This window comes from Hypanus sabinus, chromosome 1 (genome assembly GCF_030144855.1).
Source record: "Hypanus sabinus isolate sHypSab1 chromosome 1, sHypSab1.hap1, whole genome shotgun sequence".
Classification (NCBI taxonomy): domain Eukaryota; kingdom Metazoa; phylum Chordata; class Chondrichthyes; order Myliobatiformes; family Dasyatidae; genus Hypanus; species Hypanus sabinus.
In genome coordinates this window covers 105,155,767-105,174,936 of record NC_082706.1, presented here as the reverse complement: position 1 = coordinate 105,174,936, position 19,170 = coordinate 105,155,767, and the positions used below count along the sequence as shown (strand labels likewise).

Below are 19,170 nucleotides of genomic sequence, written 5' to 3'. Positions count from 1 at the left end.
TTTTTAAACAGGTGGAACAGTCAAAAGTATTCATTAAAGAAGGTGGTGTTCAACTACTACTCACAATAGTCGATACTCCTGGATTTGGAGATGCTGTGGACAACAGTAACTGGTAAGTTCTGCAAATTGTACTCAATTATATATATAAAACAAAACTATAGGTACTGAAAATGTTGAAAGCAAGCAGTTCAAGCAGCATCTGTGAAATAAATATTTTTTTCAAATGCAAGACTTCTTGTTTGACTGTTTCTAACACTTTGTTTTTACATGGTTTTATATTTATATGGAATATTTGACAAATAACTAAGTACTTCTGTAGGGGTATTCGTGTTCCAGGTAACTGCTTATGACCAGCTCGAGCAGAGTGCATTTACAAGCCCTAAGTTTGTATGAAATGATGTTCAATATCAAATCCTTATCAGTACTTTGAAGCCAAGGCCCTACATATATGTGCACGTTTGTTGTAGATGTCACGAAAAGATTAGATTCTTGAAGCTGAAGATAACATTTTCAATGAAATAGAACAGAAGGTAGCTCTCTACCATTGACTACAAAGAAGATCTCAGATTACCTTGATCATAATTCCTGTTTCTGTCAATTCCATTTCTGGAGTAAGATTTCTCATGAGCACTCATAGCACTGAAGAACCTCTGTAGTTACAACACTTGTCAACTCTGGCATTACTATTGAATCATTTTGCTTTATTGGACAATGAGTGCTAGTTTAATTTTCACTAAATATGAAGTGAGATATTAGAAGGTGCATCTTAGAGAAGGAAAGAGTGATAGAGAGAGAGATTTGGGGAGCTTGGAATTTCAGAGCTCAAGGAAAAGACTGCTGAAAGCATATACTAGAAAGTTGTTTAGTTGGTAATGATTACAAAACTGAGCCAGAAATTTGAAGGAAGGAACTGTGTGGGTTTGGATGAGCAATGCTATTACAATCTACTACAATCTTAAATTGTAGTTTAAGATTGTGATCCAAAATTCTAATTTCCAAAGTTTACAGGGTGAAAAGTAGAACAGGCAAACAAATTGAAGGTCACTTAAGAATTTCTGAGTAATGTTTTAAAGAAATAATAATATTTTGGTTAACTTTGTCAAAAAGAAATTAGAAGAAAATAATGTATAGGCAGCCACACATTATAGAAAGATTGAGTTGCTAGAAAACAGTCAATATCACAGTTTTCCGTAATGCATACCACCTTTTCCTATTAAATCTCTTATTATAAGTAGAGATGCACTTGTACTGATGTTTTTCTGTCATTAATTCATTCTATCAGTGATCCAACTCTGTTATTTAACAGCTGGGATCAATATTAGATTTGTATAGTAGGAAAGGGTTTAGAAAGTGGGGGTATCAGGGAAGGCGTGGGATTTGAGGATTTAGAGTTCTTTGGAGAAAAGTGGTAGTCAAGGTAATGAGCAATGGCCATGGCTATTGTGGCATGTCAGAGAAAATATCTCAGATGAAGATTGAGGCAGCACTGCAACCTGAAATTTCTGTTCAGGTGTCCTCAGACTGGAGAGTTTGAGGGTCTCTGCTGTAACTGCCAACCAAATCTGCAGTAATATTATATCCAATGCCCCACAGCATTTTGCAACAAAAATAAAAAGTAACACAATTTGTTGATTATTTCTCATTTTGTGTTTATCTATTATCACAAATTCCATAATTATTGCAAATTCCATGCTTTGTTTCAGTGTATGGGACCATGATAAATTGATCACTTTTCTAATGTTTGATTTTCAGCTGGCAACCTGTCATTGATCACATAGACAGCAAGTTTGAAGATTACCTTAACGCTGAATCCCGTGTGAATCGACGCCAAATGCCAGACAGCAGAGTCCACTGTTGTTTATACTTTATTGCTCCTTCAGGTCATGGGTTGGTAAAATATTTTGTACAGTTGCAGTAACTTCCAAAAGCTGAATAGCTAATCTGTTGAATTCATTCTTTTTCTGCTGGTTTTACAATGCTGTTTGGTCTCACTGACAAATCTGTTAATATTAAACCCTTTTTTAAAGGGGGATTAAAATAATTTAAAGTTCAGAATGTGTAAAGAAGCCTCACAACTCAGTCTGTGATGATTCTCATCCTCCATAAAGATATTGTAACCTATGTGTCTATCATATCTGCCATCTTCTCTCAAGCAACAGAAAGATGTTCAGGAAAGAAAAAATTATGTGCAGCTGCAGGAGGTGAAACATCTTGTCTTTCCATTTCCCTTCACACCATTCAGAAACCACTCTTCTTAGGTGCATGATGTGGCCTCCTCTACATTGGGTAAAACATATGCAGATTGAATGATCACAATGTGGTGCACCTGCACTCAGTCCAAAGGGGTGATCCTGAACTTCCACTTTCCTGTCACTACTGATGTAGGGTCACAACCCAAAGCATTTACCATTCTTCTCTCCACCCCCCCTCCCCCCGCACGCACACAGTTACTCTCCATAATTCACCATTCCTTTCACTTTCTATTCATCTATCACTGTGTCCTGCATTGAGGCGTAATGCAAGCTTGAGGAACAGTACATCATCTTGCAACCTTCTGGAATTCATCTCAAATTCTTCAACTTTTAGGTACATCATTCTGTCAGTACTCCAACAGGGCTATTTCGGCCTGTCATTATGTTGTAGTTCAATTTTCTTATTCTATTTGTATAAACTGGCATGTTAAGAACTTATAACTCTTCACCATTTACAAAATAAAGAAGTTTAGTGTACCTATAACTGCCCCATTAAGCCATTTGGAAACCCAGAGATGCTTTCTTTGCTTTGGTCATCGAGGTTCTGCTATCCTGAGCTCAACCCTAAATCAAGTTTAACCTTGCGCTTTTCCTCCTTCATTCAGTTGAAGGGTCCTGGCAATATTTGATTTATTCCATATATTCAAACAATTCTATCATGTCACTTGCTAATCACTTCTTTGCGTTTGCTCCTTCATGCTGGGGTTATTTCACAAATCCACAGTGAAAGCTTAACATTACTTCAATATCTGAGCCTATCCAATCTCTCCTTGTAACGAGAGTCTTCCAATCCAACATCTTGTGTATAGATTTTTGTATGTTATCTTGAGTGTACTCAGCAATTGAACCTCCACAGCCTTTTAGTTAATGAATTCCAAAGACATTAATTCCAAACTCTAAGTGGGGAAAATGTTAGCTGTGCTCCATCTTGGCAAACCTCGTGGTGTTTCAATGAACTTATTACTCATTCCAGAAATTACAAGCCTAATTTGTTTAATCTTTTCCTCTTTGATCAACCTACCATCTCAGGAATCGATGTGGTGAACCTTCATTGCATACCTGTCACAACATACTATTAAACTTTCTAATGGCTGAACCTGTGCATTAAAATTCAGTCTTCAACACCTGAACCTTTTAATCTCTCACCATTAAAAATACCAATCTGGATAATATGTGCCTTGCATTCTACCTCCCACTGAAGTCTCTGTACAAACATCTCTCACCCCACACTGCCACTTAGTATCATCAGTGAATGTGAGTACATCTCATTTCATTCCCTCATTTAAATCATTGACGTAGATTGTTATATTACTTTGGTTACAGCCTTCCAACCAGAACCCATGTATGAAAATGACCTGTGGAAATAACTGATTTCTTTTAAGCAGAACTTGCGTGATCCCAGACCTTCTGCCAAACTGTGCACTTAGTTTAATAACTTCTTGTATAACATTTTAAGAATACAGATTAACAAGTTTTCTGCAAGTTCAGCCATTCTTTGAACTGAATTACTATTCTGTCAGATCATATTTAAAAAAAAAAGTACTTTTAAAAGACTTTAAATTGGTGTAGCTGGGAACAATTCCAAATTCTTGCGGATAAATGTCCTGTATTTTATCTGCTTTAAATAGCTGACAATACCGCTGACAATCAACTGCTTGAGATTGATTTTAACTTTGGCTTCAGATTTTCATCAGTTTGGCTACTAAATCCCCACTGGTCACTGGTTTGGCGTCATTGATAAATGAAGATTTTGGGACGTGGTTCGAGTGATGCTTCCCTTTCCAAATGATTCACGTTGCTCTGGTTGTTAAATGACCTGTTGCACTGTGGCTTCCATTTCAATTCAATATAAAATAGCACAGGCCAGCTAGATTAATTAGCAACTGCAGTTCTGGACTGTTGATAAAATGAGTTCAGATCCCACCATGGCAGCTGGGGTGGGGCGGGGGTGGGGGGGTTAAATTCAAGGAATAAAATCTGCAATTTAAAAGAAGACACTTCTGTAACACTGCTTGCGATAGGCCTAAAATCAGTGTCTTGAAGGGGTTGAAATCTGCAGTTCTTGCCCAGTCCAGCTGTATATGATTCCAGACTAACATGGCAGTTGAGTCTTAAGTGCTTCAGATGAGGAACAGTTAGACATGTACAGCAGTTCAAACAATGCAGATGATTAAATTTGAAAAGAAGTGTTTATTTTCAATTTAAAGTTGAATGTTAAAGCTTTTTATTATGATTATTTGAATTTCCAAAGCTACAAAGCACAGGGCAGGCACATGATGGAATATTCTGCACTTTCTTTGGATGAATGCAAATCCAACTCGAACTTGAAAGAACCTTCACACAGTCCAGGGCAAAGAATCAAGGGACATGGAGTCATAGAGGGAAGAGGCCTTTGGATGAAAGATCAGCCATGATCTTTTTGCCACTGGACTTCAGTGTTTGTTGGGAGTAATGAACTGCCTTGATAATGGATTATTATTGACCTGCAGGAACGGAATGTCAACAGCCCTACTAGTATGAAAGGTCATCAATGATCCAATCTGTGTCCTCAACTTGAATTTCCTTCTCTCCCCTAAGTTTGTGATTCCTTTAGAATCCATTCATCAATCTATAGTGGCATGCAAAAGTTGGGTTACCCCTGGTCAAAATTTGTTACTGTGAATAGTTAAATGAGTAGAAGATGAACTGATCTTCAAAAGTCATAAAGTTAAATATGAAACATTCTTTTCAACATTTTAAGCAAGATTAGTGTATTATTTTTGTTTTGTACAATTTTAGAGCGAAAAAAGGAAAGGAGCACCATGCAAAAGTTTGGGAGTTCGGGCACCCCAAGAAATTTGAGCTCTCAGATAACTTTTACCAAGGTCTCAGACCTTAATTAGCTTGTTAGGGCTATGGCTTGTTCACAGTCACTGTTCGGAAAGGCCAGGTGATGCAAATTTCAAAGCTTTATAAATACCCTGACTCCTCAAACCTTGTCCCAACAATCAGCAGCCATGGGCAGCTGCCTAGCACTCTGAAAATTAAAGTAAATGATGCCCACAAAGCAGGAGAAGGTTATAAGAAATTAAGTGTTTTCAGGTAGCAGTTTCCTCAGTTCATGATTTAATTAAGAAATGGCAGTTAACAGGAATGTTGGAGGTCAAGTTGAGGACTGGAAGACCAAGAAAATTTTAAGAACTGCTCGTAGGATTGCTAGAAAGGCAAATCAAAACCCGCGTTTGGCTGCAAAAGACCTTCAGGAAGATTCAGCAGACTAGAGTGGTGGTGCACTGATCTTCTGTGCAGTGACACCTGCACAAATATGACCTTCATGGAAGGGTCATCAGAAGAAAACCTTTCCTGAGTCCTCACCAGAAAATTCAGTGTCAGAAGTTTGCAAAGGAACATCTAAACAAGCCTGATGCATTTTGGAAACAAGTCGTGTGGACCAATGAAGTTAAGATAGAAGTTTTTGGCTGCAATAAACAAAGGTATGTTTGGAGAAAAAAGGTTGCAGAATTTCATGCAAAGAACACCTCTCCAACTGTTAATCACAGGGATGGATCGATTTTGCTTTGGGCTTGTGTTTCAGCCAGTAGCATGGGGAACATTGCACTGGTCGAGGGAAGAATCAATTCAATTAAATACCAGCAAATTCTGTAAGCAAACATCACACCGTCTGTAAAAAAAAGCTGAAGATGAAAAGAGGATGGCTTTTACAACAGGATAATGATCCTAAACACACCTCAAAATCCACAATAGACTACCTCAAGAGGCGCAAGCTGAAGGTTTTGCCATGGCCCTCACAGGCCCCCGACCTAAACATCAGCAAAAATCTGTGGATAGACTTCAAAAGAACAATGCATGCAAGAAGGCCCAAGAATCTCACAGAACTAGAAGCTTTTTGCAAGGAAGAATGTGCGAAAATCCCCCAAACAAGATTTGAAAGACTCTCAGCTGGCTACAGAAAGCGTTTACAAGCTGTGATACATGCCAAAGGGGGTGTTACTAAGTACTGGCCATGCAGGATGCCCAAACTTTTGCTTTGGGCCCTTTTCCTGTTTTGATATTTCGAGACTGTAAAAGATGGAAATTTAAAAAAAGTAATCTTGCTTAAAATATTAAAGAAATATGTCATCTTTAACTTTATGCCTTTTGGAAATCAGGTCATCTTTTACTCACTTAGCTATTCACAGGAACAGAAATTTTGACCAGGATGTCCAAACTTTTGCATTCCACTGTAGTTCAGCCTTGAATATTCTCTGTTTTGTATTCACAGTTGACTAATGTAGGTGTAATACTTCTGCAGATTAAAGCCTTTGGATATTGAATTCATGAAGCGCCTACATGAGAAAGTTAACATCATTCCACTCATTGCCAAAGCTGACACCCTCACTCCAGAAGAATGCCAACAGTTCAAGAGACAGGTAAGAAGACAGGCTCAGATAGTTTTCAGTAAATTTCTTACTGCAGGTATATTGGAAGGAATGGATTTTTTAAAAGGAAAATGACAATCTGCACAGTGTTATTCTTACTGCTTCAGTAGTTGCTTTGCCTGCTAAGACTTGTCCTACAAAACCATTTTGTACAAAATGGCAAAACCATTTTGTGTGTGTGTGTATCTGTCTTAAATCTAGTAAACTGGATGACAAAAGTGCTTCATTCTGTCCAGGACAAGATGGGCTGAATGGCTGTCTTCTGTGCCATAAAATAGAATAATTGTCATTTTATTTATTTACTTATTTGTTTATTTGGAGATACAGTGTGGAACAGGCCCTTCTGGCCCAGTGAGCCATGCCACCCCACAACCTAGCTACATAATCTTATCCTAATCGTTGACAATTTACTACCAACCAGTAAGTCTTTGGAGTGTGGGAGGAAATTGGAGTACTTGGAGGATATCTATGTGGTAATAGGGAGAACATACAAATCTCTTACAGGCGGTGCTGGAATTGAACTACAAACTCTGATACTCAAGCTATAATAGTGTCACACTAACTACTGTGCTGCCATGATACCCTAACCCTTCCATGTCACTCCAATATTCTCCGCTGTTACGGTCATGTCAGATACCAAGTTTACATCTGTAGTGGCCATCTATTAACCTTCTATATTAAGCAAACTACTGAATTCAGCAAAATCTTCCCTGGAAATAAAATCTGAGCATCTGTTATTGACCTCCTAGTCAAAGAAACAAAACTCAGATTCTGGTAATGTGTTTCAGTGTTCCAATCCTCTTGTGTATTTGTCTGGGACAAAGTCTTTCCAGCTTAGCTTGGAACAGTTCGGCACTGAAATTCCCGGTGGGTTAAACAGCATATCTTTGAAGAAATGTAGCAAAGCAAACATTCAGAGAATTAACAAGCTGTATTGAGTGTAATCAACTGTGTGGAGTGGGTGACCCACTTTGGCAGAGTGCCATTCAATTATCAGGCTTTATCCGGCAGTGTGAATTAGCCCATCAACTTTCTGGTACAGACCTAATCTTAGAGCTTTTGCATCATATTCCACTAATTACTCTTTTGCAGGTGATGAAAGAAATCCAAGAACACAAAATAAAGATCTATGAATTCCCAGAAACTGATGATGAAGAAGAAAATAAGTTGGTAAAAAAGATAAAGGTAGGATATCATTAACTGTGGGGTACTTTCTGCCTATTCCATGTTGAAGCGTGCAACAGCAGGCCAAGAGGCAATATGGAGGAAGCATAGCCTCAAATAAAGGGGATATTTAATGGAATACAAAGTTTTGCATTGATTTTGATGGGGGATATTTTGTTTTCAATTGGTAATTATTTGTGGGTTCATTAATTCTTAAAGTGGAGCAGCTTGCTCACAAGCCAATAATTTAAATTACACCTGGTTATAGGATCTTGTAAAATGCAATAGTGTTTACAAGATTTTATATTTCAGAGAAACAATCAGAATATTTAATCTCATAGTATAATAAATATGCAATTCATTTTTCCCATCCACATGAAGGTCTTAAAGTTGCAGAATTTAATTATTATTAGCTTTAAAATCAGCTCAAATGTAAATTCCATTGGAAACATGCTGTGTCTATAAAGGACTCGTGTTCCAAGATACTGTCTCCTTGACCGGATAGTGACAGGAGGAAAGCCAAAGGAGCAGCTGCAACAATGACATTTTTAGTAGCAAACCATATGGAAGGGAGAAGGCTGGTAAATGTGCTAAGCTGTGAACAGAGAGAAAGGGGAAAGAATTAGTTCATACAAGCTTGAAACAGGACTAGATAATGATAATTAAAACTGAAAATAAATGTGGCAAAATCTATCCAAGTCATTGCATTTCAACTAGAATAAATTACTTCAGCTTTGGTCATTTGGTTTGCAAATGCTTAATTTGAATTTGCAGATTACTCTCAGATCTCTTGGAAGAATCTCACATGGCTTGTTGCCCAGTTTGTTCTTGCCTTCAAATGAGAAAAGATCCTGTACTTGTTTTCCAGTGGGAATGATAAAATGTATGCGTTAATAATGGATGGAAACCTTAATTGAAAGAGAGCCTGAGATGTTATTGGGGGAGGGGATGTGACCAACCACAGATCTTGGTGCTGCTGACAAGCTGTATGTTTGGAAAAGAAAGAATATCACAGTTAAATGGATGGGCAAGGAGATTGCCAGCACACAAATACAGGGGAGTGTTGTGTTGAGCAGCAAGTTTATTTTGTTTAGTAGTTACTTTGTTCAAAAGTTTGACAATTGGCTGTAGTTTCCTGTATTGTTTTACCAATTCATTCTTAATGGTTACTTTTGAAAATTGTAATCTAATGCAACACCTTTGCATTGAGAATATTCACTTTTAACGTCATTGCTTAGCAGTTTAAACGTTAATATTTTTGGGAAGTTTGACTTTTTAAAAATTACCTCTATGGCATTTCGTCAAAGTATAAAACTTCAGCTGGGAAAGTTATTGCTGATGACTTCAATAACTAAATAAATAAATAAACGAATGGAAGAATACCAATGCAGTCAGTAATCAGTGGATAGATTCCTTTTAGTTCTTTTTCTTTAGAAACTGCTATTCATTATATATTATGTATATTAAAAAACTCAACCACTGAAATTATTCTGCTTTGCTGTTTTCTTCTTAGTCTGTCTAAATCTAAAACTGCAGCTACTTCCGCAGTGCTCAGGTTGAAACGTCACAGTTACGTCAAAAGTAAAAGCAAAATTTTTGTCCTCTGGTTACAAATTACTTGTCAGTAGGAACACTTTCCCTTTATTTATTGAAACTCGTAACTTAGAATGCATTTCCTCCAGTTGAGCTACCTTGAAGATCAGCGTGATTACCTGTGCATGAAGTTGAAAGAGTTGGCGGAAATCTTAATGCATCTGTATTTATTTGGAAAACAGACGTAGAGGCTATAGGATTGAGGCAAAACAGTAGTGAGGTCATGACCTTATCCACATTACAGAAGTGAAGGTAGTTATGACTTGAGATGAATTGGGGGGGGGGGGTCGGTGGAATGAGTCGTCAGGGTGTATAAGGCATGAAGTGATTGTCTTGTGAGCCTGATACCAGTAGTGTATAAATTATTGGAAGGTATTCAAAGGGACAATATATCTAATCATTTGGATAGACAGGACCTGATTCATGATAATCAACATGACTGTGTGTGGCAGGTTCTATTTAACCAAACTTATAAAGTTTTTTCCGAGAAGGTTATCAGGAAGCTTCAGGTTCAAGTTAATTGTCACTTGACTGTGCATATGTACAATCAAACAAAACAATGTTCCTCCAAATCACAGTGCACCCACAAAACATGTATCACACACAGCACGTAAAGTGAAATACTCCCATAACATATGGTAATAAAATATAAATCAAATGCATGTTGTGCACAGCACAGTAAAACCTCGCTGCCCTATGGTGGTGGCAAGGTATTCATTAGTCTTGTAGCCTGATGGAAAAAGTTGGTAACCAGTCTGGCAGCCCAAATCCTGATACTTCTGTATCTCCTTCCTGACGATAGTGGGCAAAGAGATTGTGATGGGCGTTGCTTCAGGTCCTTTGTCTGCAACACTTCCAGTAGATGTCACATATAGGGGGGAGAGACCCCAGTGATCAGTGATCCTCCCAGCAGTTTTTGCTATCCTCTGTGGGATCTTGCAGTCCAATGCCTTGCAGTTTCTGTACCGCACAATGATGCAGCCGGGCAGGACTGTCTTGATGATTCTTCTGTAGAAACTTGTTAGAATGGGGACAGGCAAACCTGTTTGCCTCAATCTCTTCAAAGTGTAGACACTTCTGTGCCTTCTTGAGTCGTGAAGAGGTGTTGTGGATCCAGGTTAGATCATCCATTATGTGCGCACCAAGGATCTTGGAGCTCTTCACTTTCCATGGCAGAGCTATTGATGTGCATTGAGTATAGTCAAACTGTGTTGTAGTCAATCTATGCCTTCTGGAAGTTCAGTCATCTCTTTTGTCTTGTCCACATTGAGACTCAGATTGTTCTCACACCACTTGATAAGCCTCTCTACCTCTTCACTGTATACCTGCTCATCATTGTTGCCGATGAGGTCAACCACTGTAAAATCATCACTGAACTTGATTTTGTGGTTTGAGCAGCATGAACAGCAAGTGGACTGAGCACACAGCCGTGGGGGTGCATTACTGCTTAGTGCGATGGAGCTTGAGATGTTGCTGCTAACTCAGATTGACTGGAATCTTTTTGTCAAGAAGCCCAAGATCCAATTTCGAAGGGGGTGTTGAGTCCCAATGAGGACAGAATATCCACCAGCTTCATGTTAAATGCCGAGCTGAAGTCGATGAACAACAAACTGGCGTATGAGACATAATTTTCTAGGCGGGCCAGGTTGGATGGAGGGCTGAGACTAAGATGTCATTAGTGGACCAATCTGAGTGCTAGGAGAACTGGAAAGGGTCCAATGTAGCTGGAAGATGGGATTTTATGATCTATTACCAGCCACTCAAAGCAATTCATGATTGTTGAATTTTTGCCATTGGGCCATACTCGTTTCAGCCAGTTACTGTGCTGTCTCTTGCTCAGTTTTTTGAAGACAAGACAGTGGATGTCATCTCCATGGACTTTAGCAGGTCTTTGACAAAGTCCCGCATGGGAGGTTGCTCCAGAAGGTTAAGTCACTTGGCATTCAGGATGAAGTAGTCAATTGAATTCAACATTGGCTTCGTGCAACAAGCCAGAGAATGGTAGGAAATAGTTTGCCTCTCTGACTGGAGACTTGTGACTAGTGGGCCACTGGGATCAGTGCTGGATTTGTTGTTGTTTGCCAGCTATATTAAAGATGTAATGGACAGTGAGGAAGGCTTCTGATCTTGCAGCAAGATCAGAACCAACAGAAAAATGGGCTGAAAAATGGCAGGTAGAATTTAATGCAGACAAATGTGAGGCATTGCAGTTTGCGGAAGAAAAGACAGGGTAGAACTTGCACAGTGAACAGTAGGGCGCTGAGGAACATGATAGAATGGAGGGATAATTCTTTGAAAATGTCGTCACAGTTAGTAAGGTCAAAAAGAGTTTTTGGCACAGTAGCCTTCATAAATCAGAATGTTGCGAACAGGAGTTTGGAATGTTACATTGAAGTTGTATAAGACATTGGTGAGGCCTAATATGAAGTATTACATGCAGTTCTGGTCACCTACCTACAGGAAAGATATCAATAAGATTGAAAGAATGCAGAAAAAATTTACAAGGATGCTGCTGGGACTTGGAGACCCAAGTTATCGAGGAGGCTTCAACAGGTTAAGAAATTATTCACTGGAGTATTGGAAAATAAGGGGATATTTGATGGAGCTACACCAAATTGAGAGGTATAGATGGATAAATGCCAACAGATTTTTTCTACTGAGATTGGGTGAGACGAGAACTGGAGGGCAGAGGTTAAGGATGCAAGATAAAATAGGGGAAACTTTGGAGATCATCTTTACTCAAGGTGGTGTGAGTGAAATGAACTACCAGTGGAAGTGGTGAATGCGATTGCAACATTTAAGAGAAGTTTGGATGAGTATGTGGATGGAAGTTGTATGTAGGGCTCTCACCCAGTTGTCGATTGATAGGCAGGTAGGCAGAATAACAGTGCAGTACAGACTAGATGGAATGGAAGACCTGTTCTGTGCTGTAGTGCTTAATGACTCTATTGCATAACTGCAGCTCCCCCAGCCACCCTTACTGCTTTTTCAAGGCCTTGATACCCTTCAGAAAGTGGGCCCTATTCTTCAACTGAGGCCCAACAATTGTAACTCCTATCTGTTCTCCTTTTTTTAGTTTTAAAATTGTTTTCTTATTTTATAATGTGAAATATGGTGACAGTTGGACCCAGAGATTTAAGTCTGACAGACCCATTTATTTAGCTACCTGCTTAAAACTGCTTTTAAGTTTTGCTTGATGAATTATTCTTGATTATTTATGTGCTTATTCATCTTTTCCAGGATCGTTTACCTCTTGCTGTTGTAGGTAGTAATACTATCATAGAGGTGAATGGAAAACGTGTTAGGGGCCGACAGTACCCTTGGGGAGTTGCAGAAGGTAAGTCCCTTTGCCTCTTGTATTGTCAGATTGTAATTTGCTGATTGCTTTTCCACAGTAAATTTTGAGATGTCTGGGTGGCAAAATATCAATATTGCATCCAGTAATCACCTTCCTTTTGGCAGTTATATGTTAATGAAAGTCATGTTGACTGAAACTGAACTATTAGCCAGGACACCTGACACATTTTCACACGACTGTACTGAAGTATGAAAGTAGATTTTTGTGCACCAATCTTTGTACTAAACCCAGACAGGAATTTTCTAGTTTTGACCTGTGGGTGATGTTCTTCACAATTAAGAATAGAAATAATTTAAATAATTAATTGAAAATCAATTCAAGGAGAGCAGATTTGCTGTTCTTACAGTAGCTAGTGAGGAGGTAATCAATGCTTGGTAGGTCAATGTTTAAAATTATAAACAATAAATTGTTGTACAGCATAGGCCAATTGATGAAAAATTATTGATCATATCTCCAGTTAATGTCTTTTTAGCTTTAGGTATTTCCACACTAGAATGGTCAAAGTTTTTAGTTTTCAGGGTTTTTCGCATTTCAGGATCTAAAGTTGCAGTTCTATATCTTGGTTGTATACAGTTTGCATCAGTCAGAGGGTCTTACAGCATGGAAACAGGCCATTCAACACAACTGGTCCATGCCAATCAAAATTCTCATAAATTAGTCTATTTGCCTGTTTTTGGTATATGCCCATTTAAGCTTTTCTATTCATGTATTTTTTACTTTTTATCAATCATGCAAATCCTTTTTTTATTTTTAATACATGGGGGGGGGGTGGGCAAGATGGTCATCACATAACAGACATTCAAGATTTGGTTAATGTTTAGCTTGTGTTCAAATGTTGCAGTAGTTGAAATCTGAAATCAGTGCTGGAAATGCTTAGTTTTTCAAGTAAAGTGGCAAGGGTCTCAACCGACAACCTCAACTGTCCTTTTCCTCGCTAGGTGTTGCTGACCTGCTCAGTTCCTTCAGCATTGTTTGTTGCTCTGGATACCAGCATCTACACTCTTGTGTCTCTAGTTAGCATTTGAGATTGTTAACCTTGGATCAGAACAGGGCAGGAGTAGTTTCATATTGGAGAGAAGTAGTGAAGACAAAAGAAAAGGTTGAGGACAAAAATTAAATGATGAAATGGCAATTTTGAAAGGTTGTGGTCAAAGCCTGTGGAAATTTGTATCTCTGGAGGATATAGGAATAGGATATTATGAATGAAGTCTGAACTTCGTAGTGCAGGAGAGGGATGAAAATGTTGGAAACGTAAGATATGCAACTGAAAAGGCTGTATTCAGCATAGAGTCTGGAAAGCTAAGATATGTTTAGAGGAATGACGAGGTGGTGCTTCTCAAGCTTGTTGAACTCTGTTGGAAGCAAAATAAGAAACTGAAGTCTTGGGTTAAATAGAGCGCTGATTGAAGAATTAAAGTAGCAGGCAAGTTGAAGCTCCTATCATCCTTGTGATCTAAACTTAGGTATTCTACAAAACAGTAAAGCACTATGGAGAATACCACATTGAGAGCACTGAATGCAGTATTCTAAACTTGGGGTCCACTCAAACTGTACCCCTACAATTCGCCTACCAACACAACCAATTGATAGATGACGCAATAGGCACTGCTCCACATACTGTCCTTACACATCTGGAGAAGAAAGATGCTTATGTGAAAATGCTGTTCTTGGACTACAGTTCAGCATTCAACACCATAGTTCCATCCAGACTCGACAAGAAGCTCAGAGACCTGAGCCTTAACCCTGCCATGTGCATCTGGATCCTGGACTTCTTGTCAGATCACCAGCAGGTTGTAAGAACGGGCTCCGTCACTTCCAACCCTCTGACTCTCAATACAGGAGCCCCTTAGGGATGCATACTGAGTCCCTTCCTTTACTCCCTGTATATCCATGACTGTATCGCCACCCACAGCTTCAATTTGCTAATTAAATTTGCAGACAACTCTCCGTTGATTGGCCTGATTTCAAACAATAGTGAGGTGGCCTACAGGGAAGAAGTCATCTCTTTGACACAGTGATGCCAAGAAAACAACCTCTTCGTCAATAGACCTGGGGTTGAGAGGGTAAACAGCTTCAAGTTCCTTGGCATACACATCACTGAGGACCTCATGTGATCTGTATACACCAGCTGTATGGTGAAAAAAGACACAGCCGTGCCTCTTTCACCTCGGGCAGTTGAGGATGTTTGGTATGGGTGCCCAAATCCTAAGAACTTTCTACAGGGACACAATTGAGAGCATCCTGACTGATTGTATCACTGCCTGGTATGGGAACTGTACCTCCCTTAATTGCAGGACTCTGCAAAGAGTGGTGAGGCCAACCCAGCACATCTGTAGTTGTGAACTTCCTATGATTTAGGACACTTACAAGGACAGGTGTATAAAAAGGGCCCGTAGGATTATTGGGGACCCAAGCCATCCCAACCACAATCTATTCCAGCTGCTACCATCCGGAAAGCGGTATAAAAGCCAGGACCAGTGGCTCTGGGACAGTATCTTCCACCAGGCCATCATACTGATGAACTCGTGCTGATTTGAGTATACTCTATATTACATTGACTGTTTTATTTATATAAATTACTATGATTGCACATTGCACACTTAGATGGAGACATCTAATAGTGCTAAGATCTACCTACTCTTCTACAGATGAGCCAGAACTGTCAGCCATCAAATGACAACCTTTTCACAGCAAACTAAAGAGTGATTGATTGCTGTGTAAATTGTGAATGCCAGCACAGCACCATAGAGCAGTTGTGGCTGGTAACGGGTTGTGCAGGTTTCTGGCACGACGGTGAAGGGTCTTGGCCGAAATCTCAACCGTTAATTCACTTCCATAGATGCTGCCTGATGTACTGAGTTCCTCCAGAATTGTGTGTTGTTTTGGATTTTCAACACCTGCATTATTTCTCATGTTTATAACAGTGGAGATGCCTTTTTACAGGACAGATTATATATCTGTGAATGTTAGGAATGAAGGCTGAACTGTACCAGAATGAACCTTGGTAGGGCCAAATGGGAGTATCAGTTTAATTATTCTAATATAAGCTGTTTTAAAATGTAATCAGTTCCATGTTCTGCATGGTGAAAAAACATCAGATAAGGGTCAGATGCATAATTTGGACCAAAAGTATATACAAATGTGGAACTCGCCACGACAAGTTGTTGGCATGAATGGCTTAAATAAGGAAAACTAGACAGATGTGAGAGGAGAATGTGATTGAAGGTGTTCTCAAAATGAGATGAATCTCTGCTCCATCTGCATAAAGCAGAATTTCCTGGTGGCCAACCATTTTAATTCCTAGAGCAAACACAAGGAAATCTGCAGATGCTGGAAATTCAAACAACACACACAAAATGCTGGTGGAACACAGCAGGCCAGGCAGCATCTATAAGGAAAAGCACTGTCGACGTTTCGGGCTGAGTATTTTGTGTGTGTCATTTTAATTCCTATCCCCATTCCTGTTATGACCTGTCGGGCCGTGACCACCTCTTCTGCTTCGATGAGACCACTCTCAGGGTGGAGAACAACATCTCGTTTTCTGTCTAGGTAGCCTACAGCCTGATGGCATGGGCACCGATTTCTCCTCTGGGAATTTTCTTTCTTTTCCTCTTCCTCTTCCCTCCCTTCTATTCCCCACTCTGGCTTCTTCTCTCACCTGCCATCACCTTCCCCTGTGCTTCTTCCTTTGCTCCTATGGTCCACTCTCCTCTATCATATTCTGTCTTCTCCAGTCCTTTACCTTTCTCACCCACCTGGTTTCATCTATCATCTTCTAGCTTGTCCTCCTTCCCCTGCCCCAACCACCTTATTCTGGTATCTTCCTTTCTTTACTAGTCCCGATGACCTGCTTAGTTTCTCCTGCATTTTGTTGTTCTTGTTTTCAGCATATGCTGAATCTCTTGTGTTGATTTTCTAAGTGTTCTGTTGGCTGTAATTCTGGGTATCAATGTCCAGTTCAGTGACTTACTGGAACCTTTTTTCCATGTTGCTCTTTTATTCTTGATGCTTCATTTTAAAAAATCTTTCATGATGTTCAAATCAAATTTTCTAACAGTTCCCATCTTAATGGCAATCTTTAATACTTTAATCGGGCCTATTTGCATTCTGCTAAAACATTTCAGGTCTAATATACCTGCTTGGTGTTTTGCATTACTGGTGGATTTCCGGAGGTGAAGAAATATATCTAATATTTCAATGGAACTACTTGCAAATAATTTGGTAATGTTAACTTAGTTTATTAATTTGCATGAAGTGCAGCAAATGAACTGAACTAACTGCAAAAGGAAATGAAAGAAGCCATTTCAATTGATAAAGCTCCATATTGATACCAAAGTGTGTATGTGTTAACTAATTGGGGGCGTATATGACACATAGGTTAACCTTGTGCTCAGATTGAAGGCACACTGTGGAAGAAGTTTGCTTATGAGTTTATCTTACAATATCGGAAATTCTGATCTGTCAGTTTCCTTTTCATATAACTAAATGTTTGCTCAGATGCAATTACTTGAATTTAAATTTGTATCTTTAATTTATCATTATGTAAGTTGTCTAGTTTCATAAAGCATATGGTTATTGCATTCTGATATTCTGCTAAGATGGAAGGCTGGGAAAGAACCCATATCCTTTTGGCTTAATGTAAAGAATCTTCATTCACACAAAAGTCCTTCTGCACATAAAAGTTGAAAGTAGTGGTTAAAAGAACATTATTTCCAGGCATTACTAACAGTCTTTGAAATGTTCTGTCAGGCAATTGAACGCCCTGGCTTTAGTGAAGAAACAGCTACCGCAGTTGACCAGAAGGGAAGTTGACCGCCACCCTCTGTATTGAAAAATTTCCCCCCGATGTGTCCTTTAAAGCCTAACCATTTCATTTTATATTTATACACTCCAGTTTCCAGTTCCCCTACCCTGGGGAGAAAGATCAGGACCATTCACCTTACAAGCTCTTCTGGCTTGTATAAATGTCCTATAATGCCATGGTAGGATAGTGCATAGAACAAATCAGGGCACCATAGTTTGGAATTCATTTCCAGTGCCATCTGTAAGGAGTTTGTACGTTTTCCCCATGATTGCATGTGTTTCCTCCAGTTTCCTATCATAGTCCAAAAAGATGTACTGTTTAATAGGTTAATTAGTCATTGTAAATTGTCCAAATAGGGTTAACTTGGGGGCTGCTGGGTCGTGTGGCTCAACAGGCCAGAGGGGCCGATTCTGCACTAAATAAAATAAGCAAGTTCACTCCTTAGCCCAGCTTATCCAGTTTCTCAATGTATCAAATTTGAAGTTCTATTATAAATTGCAGCAAACTTGGTGATCACAAATTGATGCGTCACGATAGCAGTTCGTGTGACACTAATAGAGCTCAATTGGAGTTTAATTCTGAGATCCTGTGAGCAAGTTCCTCTCTGTGTTTGCATGGGTTTTCTCCAGATGGTCCAATTTCTTCCCACAGTGCAAAGATGTGCCAGTTAGTAGGTCAATCAGTCATTGTAAATTGTTCCATGATTAAGGTAGGGTTAAATCTGTGGGTTGCTCGGTGGCATGGCTCCAAGGATCAGAAGGGCCAATTCCGTGCTGCACCTCAAAAATAAGTAAATAGTAAACAGCAAAGATCAAGAGCGATTGAAGTCCTCAGAGTGCGCATTGGTCTTGATCTGCCAGGTTTGGAGCTTGGTGACGGTTTGGGAAGGATGCCATAAAATGTCATTGTGTCCAGGATGAGGAGATTCAAAAAGAGTGCAGTGATAGTTGAAAAATGCAGTGTGGAATTGTGCTATGCTTTACAGATATTTGAGAAGGTGGAAGTACTCCTTGTGAAGGAAAGCTCAACTCTTCTGCAAGCCTACTGTTTAGCTGCATTTTCATTATTCACATCATCAACCTTCAGAGTAATGTGGACAGCGTAGGCTGGGCTTCGGGCTGTTCTGTTTTGTGGTCTGCACCCAGCAGGAACTAGGCTGCTTGATCTGTTCTTGTAGAACCTTTCTCAGTGGAAATTAATTTTTTATTGAATGTTGATTTTCATCAAAAGGCTGATTTTTGTATGCCTTTCGTGTCAATTTATATCCTAATTGGATTTAATAAACTAATATTCACTGTACTGAATTTACTAATTGCTGTGAGCACTTGAGTTTATGGCAGAATTATTTACAGCAAACGGTCACAAGGAATGTCTTGCTGTATAATGGCCTATTAGAAATTCGGTAGGTGAAGTATTTTGTCATAAGTATTGAGATTTACTCATAACTAGAAATTTAGATTTTTAGAGACTTGCATCATAGTAACATGCCCTTCCAGCCCAGTGCGCTCACCCTGCCCAATTACACCTATGTGACCAGTTAACCTACTAACTTCTACCTCTTTGGAACGTGGAAGGAAACCA

At 39.3% G+C, this 19,170-nt stretch overlaps 1 protein-coding gene across 1 annotated transcript in view; it reads left to right on the top strand.

Annotated features, from left to right (window-relative positions):
- LOC132396067 (septin-7) overlaps window positions 1-19,170 on the top strand; it is a 122,439-nt gene that overhangs the window by 67,434 nt on the left and 35,835 nt on the right. Inside the window, exons 3-7 of the mRNA XM_059973433.1 lie at window positions 12-112; window positions 1,753-1,887; window positions 6,544-6,661; window positions 7,763-7,855; window positions 12,668-12,764. Coding sequence (XP_059829416.1) covers window positions 12-112; window positions 1,753-1,887; window positions 6,544-6,661; window positions 7,763-7,855; window positions 12,668-12,764 — 544 coding nt within the window. The remainder of the gene's footprint in view (window positions 1-11; window positions 113-1,752; window positions 1,888-6,543; window positions 6,662-7,762; window positions 7,856-12,667; window positions 12,765-19,170) is intronic.